This window comes from Cercospora kikuchii, assembly GCF_019650295.1.
Source record: "Cercospora kikuchii DNA, contig_00001, whole genome shotgun sequence".
NCBI lineage: Eukaryota > Fungi > Ascomycota > Dothideomycetes > Mycosphaerellales > Mycosphaerellaceae > Cercospora > Cercospora kikuchii.
Window position 1 is genome coordinate 5,186,450 of NW_025408582.1, and position 15,472 is coordinate 5,201,921.

Sequence of the window (15,472 nt, forward strand, 5' to 3'; positions counted from 1 at the left end):
GGCTGCTTCTCTGCACGATCAGACGCTCCAGAAATTAAGAAAGCATCGAAGCACGCATCAGCATCGTCTCGGTGTTTCGCTTTCTCCTCGCGAGGTCCAAGTGGACGTCCATGTGGTTGATCAATGCTGACCACATCGGCTCCCAGCTGCCCTGCCCGCAATGCCGGACCTAGTCACCAGGCACGGGACCCACCTTCCACCTTGGCAGCAGGCCAGGATACCATCTGCGAGTGAACGCGCCGCCGTCTTTGATGCCTCATCATCGACCTAATGTCACATCGAGCTAGCCGCCCTTCGCTATGGCCCCGACGGAACAGAGTGCGCTCCAGCGGAAGGACACTGCTTCGCCAGCGCCGACGCGTCGGGGAACTCACAACGGATTCTCATCACTGGCCGTGCACCCTGTCAAAATAGGCAAGAAATGCCTCTGGTTGGCGCTGACCTTTCCTGGCTAGATGCCATCGGTCCTGAGATAGCACGAGATTGTGTGTCTCACGCGATACGCGATCGTCCACGGGTTCACGCGAAATCTCTTCATCATCATCAGCGTCAATGTCGTCTCTCTTCCAGCCAACGTCTTCACATCCGGGCAAGAAAGAAGACGTGACGGCAAGATGGGCATGGCAAAGCCAACTGACAGTGCTCTATTCACTGAATTGTGGATAGAGTACGCCATTGCCATGCTCGCTTTGGCTTTGCGCTTCTTTTCCCGGTGGAGAATGTTCGGACTCAAGAATTTCGACCTTGGTGATGCCTTTGCTGGGCTCGCCATGGTATGTTATACTCTTGCTGCTGTTGGTAGGCAACTTGCTGAAACTTGAATTACAGGTCATGTACTCACTCGGTACTGTAGGGATATATCTTGTCAGTATGTGGGGACGTGGCAACTTCTTCCGGACTGGCGCTAAATGACCATCTGCAGCGCTGTTTGGCAACAACATTGGTCTGGACGAGGCGACCGCGATGCAGGTGCCTGACGACAAACTCCCGAGGATGATTCTTGGATCGAAATTGGCGTGAGTAGTAGTTCGAGGGACATCCTGCGCTCTTACTCATGTCAAAGCAGCGTCATCAACTGGTACTGGTATATCACTCTGCTTTGGTCCCTCAAAGGCGTACTTCTCATGGTATACGTCAAACTCGGCACCGGAATCGATCGACAAGAGTGGGTTGTGCGAGGTGTCTGCGCGTCCGCAATTGTATCCTATGTGGCCTCCATACTTTGCCACACTCTTGTTTGCACGCCGCCGTGGAAAGGCTGGCAGGTCAAACCATATCCAGGAGGTGAGCCCACACTTTGCTATTCTGCGCATGCCAATGCTGACCATTTGCCCTCGTAGACTCTTGCACCATGCGAAGGATGAATTATATTGTCATTGCTATCATGAATGGAGTCAGCGATCTGGCAATCATCGCTGTTCCCATGCCAATACTGTTCCGGGTCAAGGTTCAACTATCACGAAAGCTGGTTCTGGTCCTGCTGTTCTCACTAGGCTTTTTCTGCATCATCGCGACGATATTACGAGCGTATTACTCGCTACTTTCCCTAGAAACGCTCTCAGTGGCGCTGGGCTGGACGAGCCGAGAAACTTGCATCGGAACCATCGTGGCTTGCGCTCCAGGGATTAAGCCATTGTTCAGCACTTCGAGGTGGTATCGATCGAACGGATCCAGGTCCCGCGACAAAGCTGCTACACCAGATGGTAGCCACTATCTGCCGTTCTCGAAAAAGGATACACCAAATCCCGGCAGCAAATTCGATGGCCAGATTACAGTTTCAAGGTCCGTGGACGTCTACCGCTCCGAAAACAGGCAGTCCATTGACAGTCCCTATGGCGTAGAAATGGCCCGATGGAAGTCCAAGGGTCAAGTAGGCTCTTTAGACAGCGACGAGAGAGTTATTATCGAGCACCCGCAGGATACCATGACCAGTAGGAGCCACAACAGTCACAGCAGCCACAAGAGCGCCCAGTACAGCCTTAGAGAGTTCTTCATGAGCGAAAATGCCAGATCGAAACATTGAACACAGTTCTGCAGCACGTTTCCGAAGGTCGAAATCCATTCCAGGAAAACATTCCTACTTCCACCGCTATCGTCTGCGAGACCAACGGCAGCATCTTGAGTCGCCTCACGACACGACCGCAGGTGCAATGCCTCAAACCAGAAAGCGTGCCCTAATGGGATTGAGACACCGAAATTCACAATCGGGCAGAACTGCGGCATTCCAAACTTCGGGAGACCGCGATATGCTAGCCCAGAGGCGCTATGCTGGGACTCCTGGCTCCGATCTCTATACCGCTCGAGCGGCCGTCGAAATGCCCGTGGATCCGCGGCCCGCAACACCGTCGTCCTCACGACTCACGATTCATGAGAAATGCACGTGTTCTGTATATTGCCGCTTCAATACCGATTGCGATGTTTCAGCGACTGTTTCGATGGCCGACCGAAACTCGGGGTCTGCTCGCTGCGGCGTTCTACGCGTCCTCGACAGTCTGCTGTAGAGGGATTGTACGCTGGTTGCGTTGCAGTCGTTTCTACTTGAAGCCGATGTCGACTGAGAGATCGGCGTGATTGAGAAGACACGAGCTGCCAAGCGTGAGATGAATGAGGGAACTTGTTCTTTGACATGAAGATCCTGGTGCTGTCTTGGACAGTCGTGACCCGAATGGAAGGAACACTCATCGCCTTGCCACTACGAGGCGCCTTCGATCCTTTTCTCGGTGCCTCGAGGTCGTAGGCCTTGCCGCGATGCTTGGTGGGTGAGCCTCAATAGCAGGGCATCTTGAAGCCAGTTTTTTTTTGTCCTTTACGAGAATCCGGGCAGAGTCGAGAACATCATCTCATTCTCTCGTGACATGATATAGTACACAGAATGTACAACGGGATATACAGACAGACAGCCAGGATACCCTTCTTATCCCTACCAGCTGCCATAATTAGTCATCATCATCACCAAAGACCTCATCACCCTCCTCTTCCGTTACACTCCTCAACCTCAAAATTTCTCTCTCCAATCCCTCGTACCTTCCCTTCAACTTGACACTAATCTTCTTGAAATCCTCAGCACTAACTTTCCCCTCCTCTAACTCCTGTCTCAGTTCCTTCGCAACATCCATCAAAACTTTCATCCCCTTCTCCACCATCCTCTCGAATTCCGGCACTTGTCTCCAGAAAATCCCACCATACCGAGCTTTGTCGAGCATTTCTCTCAGCATGCGATGAGCATTGATAGCGAGGACGATGTCGACGTGGCGTTCAAGTGATATGACTTTTTCATTCATGGATGAAATTTCGGACTCGGTGAGGGGTATTTCTTTTCCGTTATCGAGAACCTTGTAGCCACGGTCGAGGAGCTCGCGGAGACGGATGATATCCTTTTGATTTTTAATCAGGTGCATGACGCGGCTTTGGTACACGTAGAGATCGAATTTGCCGTCGGGTTTGTACTTTTCGTCGCGGGTCGAGAGATAGTCGGATACGGTTGATTGGGCGGTAGAGGGGTCGAGGATTGCGGAGAGATCGTTTGCGTCAGAGAATGTGAAGGTGGAAGCGAAACGGCGGGTTTGTTGTGGTATGCGCAGGATGTCCATAGGCCGGCGGGCGAAAGTTGAGAAGGGGCGTTTAATTTGAGTGTGAGGGACAGCGGGTGTGGGGTGGAGAGTCGAGGCCGATGTCACTGTCGAGTCTGAGTTTCCTTCATTTCTTGTCTCAGACTGGGGATGCGAAGGAGTGTGATCATTCTCCATGTTGTCATCATTGTGTTCCTCGCCTGCATCTGCTGCTTCTTCGTGTCTGATCGTTTCTCTTGTTCTAGCAAGTGCCTCGTAGACAGAATCGCCAGCAAATTGCTCGTCTGTCTTGCTTTCTTGCCTGCGCTTTTGGCTCTGTGAAGCCCCATCAGGGGAAACAGCTCCATCGGAATCAATTTCCTCGCCCAGCTTGAGAGGATCTCGTTCGATTTCGGCAGGCATGACCTGGTTTGGTGATGCTTGATGATCGCTGGCTGCGTGATCAGACCGCCGCTTACCTGAGGGCGAGTAATCGGGCTCGATCTTGCCTTCTCCGCTGCGGAAGCCTCTCATCGCATAGCTTAGCGCCAGTCGGTTCTCATCACGTTCATGCATCGACATGTTTAGAAGCTTGCCGACCACGATGATGTGATCTTCAATTTCAATGCACTTGTCCGGTAACAAATCGAACCTGAGCCAGGTCTCGATGCCGCCGCCCACCAAGTCGAGGAGCTTTCCGGGACGACTGCCCGCAGCCACGTCTCCAATCTGAACACCCATCTCCTTTAACGTAAGGAATCCCGCATGAGGCTGCTCGTAAGGGCGAGTGAATGTTTCAGCGATCGCCGCACCTCTTGAATTTGACGCCAATACATGTACAACGAACTGCTGGGTCTCGTGTATGGCGTCCCAAGTGCGAGAAGGCAGCTTGAGATTGAAGCTCACAACGGGGTGTGGATTCAATGTGACCGTGTTGAATGAGGAGACGGTCACTCCACGTGCTCCTAGAATCCGCTCGTGTTTGGAACCTTTTGTGGCTTCATCGAAGCGGCCCGAGGTTATGAGTACAACGGGATGGGTCAATGTTCGCAAGGTACTCCGAAATCTGTCCATCAAACTCTCGGCTTTTAAATCTGGACGTGCTGGCCCCTCTTCCGAGGTTACTTCATGTATTTCGTAGCCGTGATGGTTGCACAAGTCTTTGACCCTCTGTTCGAACCTTTCCCTTGCCAAGGACGTACCATCATGAGCCCCAGTGAAGAGTATTGTCCGCTCTGTTTTCTGAACGAGAACAGCTGTGTTGCCGTAAATCCTACATCCTTCGACGTAGCCCTCCATGATCTTTGGCCAAAGATCCTTTGCATTAGGCCCATGCACAAACACCTCGAGACTGCAGTCTTGGGGCCGTCTGCCTACGACCTCTTTGATGGCACTCGAGGTTGACTGGAGTTCGTGTGTTCCAAAGTTGTGCGTCTCACAAATTTCCGTTGCCCTTTGCGCAAGACGCTGCAGTACTTCTTCGATGCGCGCCCGCCTGCCGATGAGCACGAGCTCACTACCGGGTCCAGACTGCACGCTCACGCGGTCCCTGTTCCTCGCGATCTTTTCGATCAATAGATGTTTTTTGAGCTTCTTGGAAAATGGTCCGACAAGTTTCGTGCGATAGTATTGGAAGTTTTCTGCCGAGTCGCCGGCATGGTTTGGTCGGTAACTTGTTGTGCTAACATCCTCATCTTGCTTGCTGTCAGGGACATCTGGCCTCTTCCACGCAACTTGGTCGAGGAAAATATGCCTTGTATTCATGACCGCAGTCTTCGGTCCCGAGATGGTCAAAGATCGCGCCATTGTTGTATCGGAGGAGGATTCATGAATGGGCCTTGGTTCGGACTCTCCAACAGTGATGCTGACGTTGCGCTTTTCGGCAAAGTCTTCAACACTGGACAGAGTGGTGAACTTCAAATAGTCGCCCTCCGGCACACACATTTCGATTTGCATGTACGTGCCCTCCAGCTGTCGGACCACATAACCGCGGACTACTAAAGAGCTCGAAGGTCTTACCAATTGCGAGTAGACCCTGGGAGCCCGTTCAGACGTTTGCGGCTGAGCCTTCGCTTCGTCAAGCCTAGATGTTCGTGCCACAAACTCCGGTCCATTCTGCCCTTTGCGTGACATGCAACTGAAAAATTCAAGCCTCGTGCGCATGACCGCTCGCTTGTCACCCGAGATGAATAGGGACCGTGCCATAGCTTTGTCACTAGACAACGAGTGAACTGGCCTCTGCTCTGGCTCGCCGACGGTTATGCTGACATTCTGCTCCGAAGCAAACCGCTCAACGTTATTTTGGGCATGAAATGTCGTCCAGTCGCTCTCCGAAACGCTCATTTCAATCTGCAGATGGGAGCCTTCTACCTGTCTCACAAGATACCCTCGGGGTACTAGGTCGCTAGACGGTCTTGTTGCTTGCGGGTAGACTCCCATGTCCGACGCAGAAGACTTCTGCTCAGCTGTTGGCACAACACTACCGTCCACATCACGTTTCATTGGCGCCAGTGTGGCAGGCTGGTCCGCTCGAGCATCCAGACGTGAGCTCAATTCCGCGTCTTCAAGGTCAGGTTCCTTCGCATCCGACCGGGCAGACTTGTCCAGTCGTGCTGTGAGATCCGAAGTATATGCCAGAAATTCATGGTATGTTCGAGCAACTGCCATGTACGTGCCTGAGACGAGCACAGAAACAATCTTCGCATCCTCCCGACCTCGAACTTTCACAGGCGCTGATAGCTGTTGCACTTCTATCCTCGATTCGAATGCCAGCACAAGTGTTTCCAACCCAGATCTATATTCTCCTTGGAGCCGCTCAAGGTCCCGGTCCAGCACTGGCACCTCGAGCATTATCCCCATTTCCGAGCGATATCTCACGACTTCTTCCCAAGGTTGCAGCGTATTGAATGGTTTGTCCGTGGCCTGATGTACCAGAGCATTCTTCCATCGTTCGATGTACTTTTGAAGTTCGCGCATTTTTGGTGGGGGTCGTCCAATCGCTGCCTCGTATGCGAACTGGAGCTTTTCCTCTGCATCCGGTATTCCAATGGCTGTTCGCTCTTGTGGCGAGTCGAAACATCGTGTCCACAGTCTTTCATCTTGGGGCGCGCGCAGAACCTCTCTGCCATGTTCTCGCTGTGCATGGCGCCTCATTCTTTTGGGGAACGTTTTGTGTTTCGCGGCGGTCGAGTGGAAGCCATGGCTGCAACTTCGTTCGGCACCCACTTCGGCGGGCGAAGTGAGTAGTGTCCATTCGTAGAAGGCTCGATAGAAGCGGCGCGAAGCCACGCTCATCCGTGTCATCGATCGGTGGGAGGTGTACAGGGGAGAGAGGAAAGAAACATCGAACCGAGCTCCAGATGGAGTCAATGATCCCCCATGCTCTCGACCTCGAAGTCTTGGCACTCCCGCTCTCCGCATCCATCACCGCATGCAACCATCTCCCAATGCTGTCTTTCCATCTCTTGTGATAACAATTTCACGCTAATACCACCCGTCATGCTCTCCTCACGCGCGACTCGACCTCTCTGCTCCGCCTGCGAATCTTCTTCCCGTAGCCTTAATCACCAACAAGTCCGACACGCGACTCTCCTCCGACGACCTAAACGACCTTACACCTTCACACAACTCGTCACACTATCCGACGGATCGACATTCCTGCACCGCACGACGAGCCCTGCGCCCATATACCGAAGCGCAAAAGATACGAAAAACAATGCCATGTGGAATCCTTCAAGTCAAAAATTGTTGAATGTGGAAGAGGATGAGGCTGGACGGTTAAGGAAGTTTCGACAGAGGTTTGGGCGAGGATATGATGCGGAAAGTATGAGTGATGGCGGAGATGAGGTGAGTCTATAGGCAAATTCTGCTTCAGTTTAATGACTCAGGATCGGGAAGATGCACGTTGTGGTCGGAGATTCAATGCTAATTTGTTCCGGCTTTAGGTCCAAGAGGGCGAGCAGAAATTGAGCCAGCAGGAGTCGGACGACAGTTTGCTGGATCTAATCAGCGGGTTTGGACAGCATGGGGAGAAAGAGGGCAAGGCAGCGGGGACTCGAGAGGAAGCGAAGAAGAGTGGGAAAGGGAAAGGAGGACAGAAGTGATTGATGAGAATTGACGTGTGATATCCAATATGGTGGGACTGAAACCACGGTTACGCGCGCGACGCTCTGAAGATTCTGCACGACGAGGAAGACAGGTCGAGGCAAATGAGCCCAAGGTGTCGGCCTAAAAGGTCGCATCGCGACAAAGCAGCGCGCACGTCGATGAGAAAGGGCAGTGTACATGTGTTGTACGTTATGGAACGTGACGGTTGTTCTGCGGAGCACTTGCAGTCACTGCCGTGTGTATTGCATGAGGACAAACTTTGAGTCTCGAGATGGGTTGCGATAGCGTGGAGCTTGCCCCCGTTCAAGACACGGCGAGGATGAAGCTCTTGAAGGGACGAAAGACATGATCGCCCTCCAAGTACGGAGTATCCATCGGCCGGTAATTGCAAAAATGAAGGCGACCAGTGTTCATTCGTTGTTCGATCAAGGCCCCGACTTCGACCCATGCGGTCCATTGCCAGCATGTTTTGAGTTAATCACAAAAGCTTCTATATTTGAACATGCTTGAAGTACTGGAATTACCGACTGCTATCCTGTGTTGCGTGTAGATATGCATGTCTGACGAAAGAATGGTATGGAAGGTAAACGCGGTCGTGCATACCGTTTCCTGTTCATGCACGCCTCCCCATGGTTCCTCAAGCGGGAGCGACCGGTCTGTAGCAGACAGTGACTAACTAGCCTGCTCTTTAGGAGCTGGACTTCTGCATTTAGTTGTGCATACAGGATGTAGCTTCGCCTCCCCTTATTCTCGTAGCCCAATGCGACATGCGGGTGCAGGGAGGTGAAGTCGGAAGTGGTGCTGCCAACAATTCCGCGACTTTACGCAGGATGACATGGGGCCTTCGTCAAGCTTGTCGCGTCCGTGTCCTGATGGCTTCGTCTCGCACACCGCACTACAACAGTGTACGCAATATCGAACAAGACGAAGACGACACACTGCTATTGCACGCAAGATCGACAGAACAACCCCAAATTAGAGTTACGGCAGACACGATGGTAAGGCAGGCCAACGGGTGCAGGTGCATGGCGCTAACGAGCTCCTGCAGGTGCACGCGACGTCGTTTGGACAGCGCGCTCTCTCGCTGGTGTAGAAGACCACGCAGAGTCGCCCGCTGCCACCGTCCGCTGCGCAACTGCAATTGCCCGCCGGCGATGCGCTGGGAAACATCGGATTCCACTTCATCATGGCCGCCGAAGACGCCTCGCCGTCGCTCGAAAGCAGCCAACTCCTCTCCCCGCCCGCCCTCGAGTCGACCTTCCTCGACTCCCCGCTAGCCCAACGCGCCGCCGCCCACAATGCGGCCCCGAATGCGCAAATCCACATCAATGGGGGCAGTAACACCCCCTCGGACCTGGATCGCAGCTCCCTCTCGCGCCTGTCGCTGATGGACCGCATGCCGTCCATGTCGACGGTGCACACTGCATCCACCAACAACACTATGCTGCCCGAAGAATTGGCCGCAGCCAACGATCCTCGCACCCCTCGCGCCCTATCGCCGGAGCAGAAACGGTACCGCGAGTATGAAGAAGATCTTGACAATGCTCTGGACACAGCCGTCATCCGCAGAGTCAAATCAATCCAGGTTCCCGAGACCGTAGCACGCGACTTTCGCCTCAAAACACGCGACTTATCCCCCGATCGACGACCTGCATCTTCTGGAGGCTATGGCGAAGCCCGTCTGAATGCGCGACCGCGTAGAACGCTGACGCTGAAGGAGCAAAACGCTAAGATCGATGCTCTCACCAAAGAGAATTTTGATCTGAAACTCAAAATCCACTTCTTGGACCAGGCGCTTCAAAATCGCAGCGAGGATGGCATACGAGAACTCGTCGAGACCAATGTACAGCTGCAGACCGATCTTGCTAGTGAGCGCAAGGAGAATGTGAGCATGCGCAAGAAGATGCGTGACATGGAAATGCGCATGAAACAGCAGGAAGAAGCTCTGGCAGAAGCACAATCACAGCGCAAGAGCGCGGTGCGAGATGATGAGGATGACAATCCGACTCTGCAGGCGCAAATGCACGAGGAGATTTTGTATCTGCACCAGCAGAATGATCGCCTGGAAGAGCAAGTCACCACGCTGCGAGAGGAGATCATGGACAAAGAGCTTGAGAAGCGCAAGATGGCAGAGCACATGCGCGGGATGGCCGGCAAACGTGGTCAAGATGCGAATGGAATGAAAGAAATGGAAGACATGTGGCAGGACCTACTCAATGCGGAGACTGGTCGCCGAGAGCAAGCTGAGGATGAGCTCAGTGCTCTGAGGGCCGAGCTCACGAAGCTACAAATGGAGAAAGCCTCTCCTTCGGCGAGTCGTATGGTGGATCGCAACCTCAAGACTCCTCGGCGCCGCAGTCGTGCCCCACCAGCTGACGAGGCAGAGTCAGCTGCCGAAGAAGACATGGTGAATGGTGTTGAAAGCGGACAGAACGATCTCATTGAGCAACTCAAGCATGAGAATGACGAACTACGCCGCAGCCTTGGAGCACAGACAAGCATGTTGACCTCTCGTAATCGCGAACGTGAGCGATTGCAGGAGGAAATCGAAAGCCTGAAGCTTCTGCAACGGAAGGGCGATGGGAGATCAGTCGCAGGCGAAAGCATATTCGAGCGATCCATTTCTCGCGCCCACCAAAGAGCGCAGTCCCGGCAGAGTGATCACACAGCGGTGACTGAAGCTGAACGAGACGAATGGCACAAGAAGGAAGGCGAACTTCGGGACGCCAACGCGGAACAGAGACTCAAATATCAAGAGCTCGACCGCAAATACAACCAGTATCTGAACTACATCCAAGTATTGGAGAGCGACTACCAGCAGATGGAAACGGAGCTCGAAGAACAGCAGCAAGATATCAAAAATCTACAGCAGGAGCGAGATGAGTTACTTGCCTTCGGTGAAGACAAAGAGCAAGAGCTCGCGAATCTTAAGGAGGAAGCTCTCGAAGAGATCAATGCGCTTGACCAGGAGCGAGAGAAGTTGGAGAAGAACCTGGAAGACACATATAATAAGCTCGAGAAGACACAGTCGAAGCTACAGACCACGACGGAGGGGTACCAGGGCTTACAAGCCGAACTACGCGATATCACTGCGCGAGTCATCGACTTGGACGATGTCAAGACGCATAACATGCGGACGATTGAGACCCTCGAGCAACAGATCGCGGAAGCGGAAGAAGAAATAACGAAATGGGAGCAAAAGTGCAATGAGCTCGATCAGAAGAATCGTAAGCTCGAGATTACCGAGGAAAGTCTGCACTCGGAAATCACGTTCCTCAGGGAAGAGCAAGAAGGTGACAAAATCAAGATTGGCGAGTTAGAAGGCTCGCTCAATGCGGCGCATGCTACGATTCAGGACGAGCAGGAGAAGCTGCGCGAACTGACTGAAAGCATGGAGGAGGAACGCCGACAACGCGACACCCTCGAGAACAAATCTAAGGAAGAAGTTCAGAAGGTGCTCGATGATCTCAATGCTGAGAACACAAGGGCCAAGGACGAGATCCGCAGGCTTAGGAGAGCGCTCTCAGCGAAAGAAGTCGAGTTCAGTAGCGAAAAGTCGAAGCTCGAGCAGCTGGAGCAGAGCCTGAGGAGCCTTCTTGGAGATCCGGAAGGCACACGTCAGAGCTTGCTGGGTGACATCGAAAAGCTGCAACGTGAGCTTGAGACGACAATCAACACGCTCGACAAGGCGAAGATGGATCTCTCGGACAAGGACAGACTTCTTCGTCATCGGGATGGTCTGCTTGAGAGCACCAGTCTAGAGTCTAGAAGGCTGTCAGACCTGCTGGAGAAGGAACGCAACCAGCGCAAGCATGACTTGGAGTCGTTCGAGAAGTCTTCCCGCGGACAGGCAACGCACATGCGTACCATCGCGCAGCAAGAATCGAAGATGCTGGAGCTTGAGACGCTCTACAACCAAGACAAGCGCAAGATGTCCGCGCTCGAACAGAAGTATCGCGAGCAGATGCACGAACGGAACAACCTTCTCCTGGCTTTGTGGAACAGACTGTCCACATTGTGCGGCGCGGACTTTGCTCAGCGTCACAGTCTTGTTAATGGCGAGGTGCCATCTGTTGAGTCGATTCACAAGAATCTACCAGCGTTCAACAAGAACGTCATTAGTGCCGTCAAGACCATCGAGGCAGTCATCGGTGGCTTCAAACAGCGCATCAGGACAATCGAGAAAGATCTGTGGAAAGACTACCAGACTCTCGAGCACAACTTGGAGCTGCGAGCCCGCCGTATGGACCACCTCGAAAGAGCTGTGATTGAGGCTCAGCAACAGTTTGAGGAACAGCAGCGTATTGCAGCGCAAGAAGCCGCGTCCCGTCCAGAGATGCCGCAACGAGGCAAGTCTTACTCCGCAAAGAGCAGTGAGGAAATCAGCAGGCTCAAATCGGAGCTCAAGCTCCTTAAGACGGAGCTGAAATTCCACCGCCAACACCCAAGCGCCATGGCGCAGCAAATGCTTAACGCACACAATCAAGCCCTCTCCGGTGAGCCGCTCCACTCCCGTACCGCCTCCAGCGCTGGTAGTATCAGCGGTGTCGGTAAAAGTCCTGCTCGTCAAGCACTTTCTCATCTCCTCCGCCACAACTCGACGTCCGCTGTTGAACAGTTGTCGTACATGGCACGACACAGCGAGGAGAATCAACAACCTTCCCCTACCCGTCAGCAAATCATCGTTCCGCCGCCAGCCGCTCCCGCACCGAATGAGACTAGATGGGTTCATCGGTTGAAGGAACTGGAAAGGAGATTGAAGGCTGAGCGTGAGGCGAGACTGTTGGATCGCCAAGGGGCAAGGAAGAGACTGGAAGAGGGAAGACTGGAGAACGAGGAGTTGAAGGCAATGTTGGAGAGAGAAAGAGCGAACAATGGAAGTCGTTTGGAGGGCGAGATGGAGAGGAGCGCGAGTGTCGCCGATGAGGGGGTTGCGGAAGAGTTTGAGGAGGAGATGGTGGGACGGGAGGGCTAGACGGGGAAAGGAGAAGTGGTTGATGGAAGGAAAGAAAACACAAGTGAATTATCATTATTGCGCGTTCGTTGCTCTGATGAATCATGAAGGGTGGGATGACATCCGGCGTTGGGTACTCTGTTTGCTTTGGGTGTTGGAGCGAAAGATGGGATGAAGTTGTATTATTATTTACTGACGGCTGCCTGCTACCTTCACTTCCTGCACTGTTGTATAATCAAACAAATGGATATGAGTGTGGCACATCCCTTCCCCTCTTTCCTTTCCGCTCCATTCTACTTTATTTGTTCGTTGGTTCAATGTATCACAACGGTAACACAGCTCGCAAGACACAAATCCATTTCGTTGCCGAAATCATGAGGAACGATCGTCTGGTGGAACGACATCAGGAGTGACAAAAGCAAGACAATCGTCTCAGCATTGTCAGCTTGAGGCCTCGGAATAAATCTCTACAATGCAAGAAAATGCGTGGTCAGAAGCCCAGGTCTGTTGTCGAGTTTGCAAGCGCTGACTCCTCGGTTTGGTGATTCGAGGCTGACGACTTGTTGCTTGAGCTAAGGGAGCTGAGACGATCGTTAGAGAGAACAGGAAATAGGGGTGAACAAGGGCAAAAACCAATCGTTCCAGATTCGTTAGTTCGAAAAGCTGCGTCCTACCAGAGGACGACGACAACTGAAGTCGTACCGTAGAGGCAAGTGCTGCGATATGGTTTTTGCAAGCGCTGATCACTCGATTCAAGGATTCGAGGCTCGCGACTTATTGCTTGAGCTAAGGAGGCTGGGACGATCGTTAAAGGGATGTGCGAGCGTACGTACATAAGGGCTGGCACGATTGGCAGTGGTTTTGGGTATCAGAAAGACAAACAAAGAAGAATGATCTTGAAGGGCAAAAGGACTACGCTAAGGAGCAAAACAAACTTCCCAGACTCAATAGCCACCAACGGAAACATGCTGGCCTCAACATCGGCATTTATATTGCAGACCTTAGAGTCCTATCGGCGATGTCTCTGCAAGCGCTAGCCACCGGATCCGATGCTGGCGACTTATTGCTTGAGCCAAAGAGGCCAGGGCGCTCGTTGTAGGGCTGCTTTGGTTTGTTGTATGTGTATGTTCAAAGACAAGGCGAGGGAAGATGGTGCTTCCGATTCGGGCTTCGAAGAAGAGCAAAAGGTAGCTGAACAAAGGAGAGTAAAAAGTCCGGGCAAGGCTTATAGACTGTCAAGCAAAGTGACCATCCATGGACGGTAGACATCGTGCTTGAGCAGTAGTGCTATCGCTTAACAAGCAGGCACTCACTCGAAAATACTTGAGCTTATAGGCCTGGACCTTCAACGTTGTACAAGCTGCACCGGAAATCGGGGACAAAAACAATCCCCCTAAACACCCCGATTCCGTGGTCAAGATCCCGACGAGAAGCAAGTATTCTCTTCCGGAGGAGCTCTGTGCCATAGAAGGATGCAAGCGTCTGCCGCAGGCAAACGACTTATTTCATAGACCAATGTGCCTGAGACGATCGTTGGAAGAAGCTTGGTGACGGTTGAAAATATAGTACTGTAGGGGTCAGGAATGTTACAAAACACATCCGGTCTGTCGCTTTCGCATATACCAATATCCGCGAAAAGTGAGAAAATGGGAAGCAAAACAATCAACTCAGACACGTTGACAAGTCCTCAGGATCTTGAGACGACAGACGAAATACTCGGCCTTGTGCAAGAACCTAATGGACTTTTCTGCAAGCATCGACCATTTGGCGACAACTCATTGCATAGACCAAAGTGCCTGGAAGATCATTTGGACAGAAACGAGGAATTGTAAGTCATATTGGCTGGCACAAGGCCGCTGAAACAAATTCAGTTGGGTTCGTGGGAATAACAGGAAAAACAAGAGCAAAAGGAAGAACGAACACGGCAAAACAATGGTCCAGCCATAGTGGTAAATGGACACAGCGGCGCTCCTAAGCCTGTCGTTGGCTTTGGACGTTGCGATGGATCGAAAGATATGCGAGCGACAGCAAAGCTGCCGACTTATTGCATTAATCAATGTGCCTAGACGATCGTTGAATTGATGGTGCGCTGTAGTTGTATATCTATACTGGCGAGAGAAAGCATATGGCTCTCTCAGCTTGGAGCTAGGACGCGAAGAATCATAACAAAAGAAGAGCGAAAGGGACAAAACAACTGCGCAGCCACAATGCCGGGAACCATGAACTCATGGAGTAGGTTGACTGTGCCTTCTGCCTCTTGAGATTGTGAGGAATTGATGCAAGCGACAGCAGAGCTGGCGACTTATTGCACAGACCAATGTGCCTGGGCGATCGTTCGTTTGAGGGTGTGGGTGAGCCTGTATATATATCCTGACAGGACTAAAGTCAGCTTGTGCACTTTGCAAAACATGATGCGATGAGTGCCGAAAAAGAAAGAGTGAAAGGGGCAAAACAATCGCCCAGCCACAATGGAAATAACAAACTTCAACGCAGAGGCTTACTGTGGCCTCTACCCCGTGATATGGTGAGCCATCGCTGCAAGCGACAGCCTAGCTGACGACTTATTACACAGACCAATGTGCCTGGGCGATCATTCATTTGATGCCGTGGGTTAATTGTATATGTATGCTAAGGGGACTGATGCCAGTTTGAGAATCTTGCAAAAACGATGCGAGTGAATGGCGGCAAGAAGAAGACTGAAAGGCGCAAAACAATCGCCGAGCCACAGAGATTGGACCGTACAAGAGACAAATCCAGGCCATCGGAGCCTGTGCCAGCCTTCCCGCTCGATCATGGAAGCAAACGACAGCCTAGCTGGCGACTTATTGCATAGACCAATGTGCCTAGACGATGGTTGGATAGT

The 15,472-nt window shown here is 52.4% G+C and overlaps 4 protein-coding genes across 4 annotated transcripts; 3 read left to right on the plus strand and 1 right to left on the minus strand.

The window, feature by feature from the left end:
• Positions 1 to 614: 614 nt before the first annotated feature.
• Positions 615 to 2,023, plus strand: CKM354_000202500 (uncharacterized protein; the record flags this gene model as incomplete). Its single annotated transcript, XM_044797165.1, has 5 exons — positions 615 to 773; positions 829 to 868; positions 923 to 1,016; positions 1,067 to 1,284; positions 1,341 to 2,023. 5 exons carry the CDS (start codon positions 615 to 617, stop codon positions 2,021 to 2,023), a joined length of 1,194 nt encoding a protein of 397 aa, XP_044653100.1.
• A 913-nt stretch (positions 2,024 to 2,936) lies between these two features.
• Positions 2,937 to 6,851, minus strand: CKM354_000202600 (uncharacterized protein; the record flags this gene model as incomplete). The annotated part of the gene is made up of 1 exon (XM_044797166.1): positions 2,937 to 6,851. The coding sequence occupies one exon, from the start codon at positions 6,849 to 6,851 to the stop codon at positions 2,937 to 2,939; it is 3,915 nt and encodes a 1,304-aa protein (XP_044653101.1).
• Positions 6,852 to 7,046: 195 nt separating this feature from the next.
• CKM354_000202700 (mitochondrial 54S ribosomal protein YmL36) lies at positions 7,047 to 7,651 on the plus strand (the record flags this gene model as incomplete). The annotated part of the gene is made up of 2 exons (XM_044797167.1): positions 7,047 to 7,394; positions 7,493 to 7,651. The coding sequence occupies 2 exons, from the start codon at positions 7,047 to 7,049 to the stop codon at positions 7,649 to 7,651; spliced, it is 507 nt and encodes a 168-aa protein (XP_044653102.1).
• A 1,190-nt stretch (positions 7,652 to 8,841) lies between these two features.
• Positions 8,842 to 12,630, plus strand: CKM354_000202800 (uncharacterized protein; the record flags this gene model as incomplete). The annotated part of the gene is made up of 1 exon (XM_044797168.1): positions 8,842 to 12,630. The coding sequence occupies one exon, from the start codon at positions 8,842 to 8,844 to the stop codon at positions 12,628 to 12,630; it is 3,789 nt and encodes a 1,262-aa protein (XP_044653103.1).
• Positions 12,631 to 15,472: the final 2,842 nt, after the last annotated feature.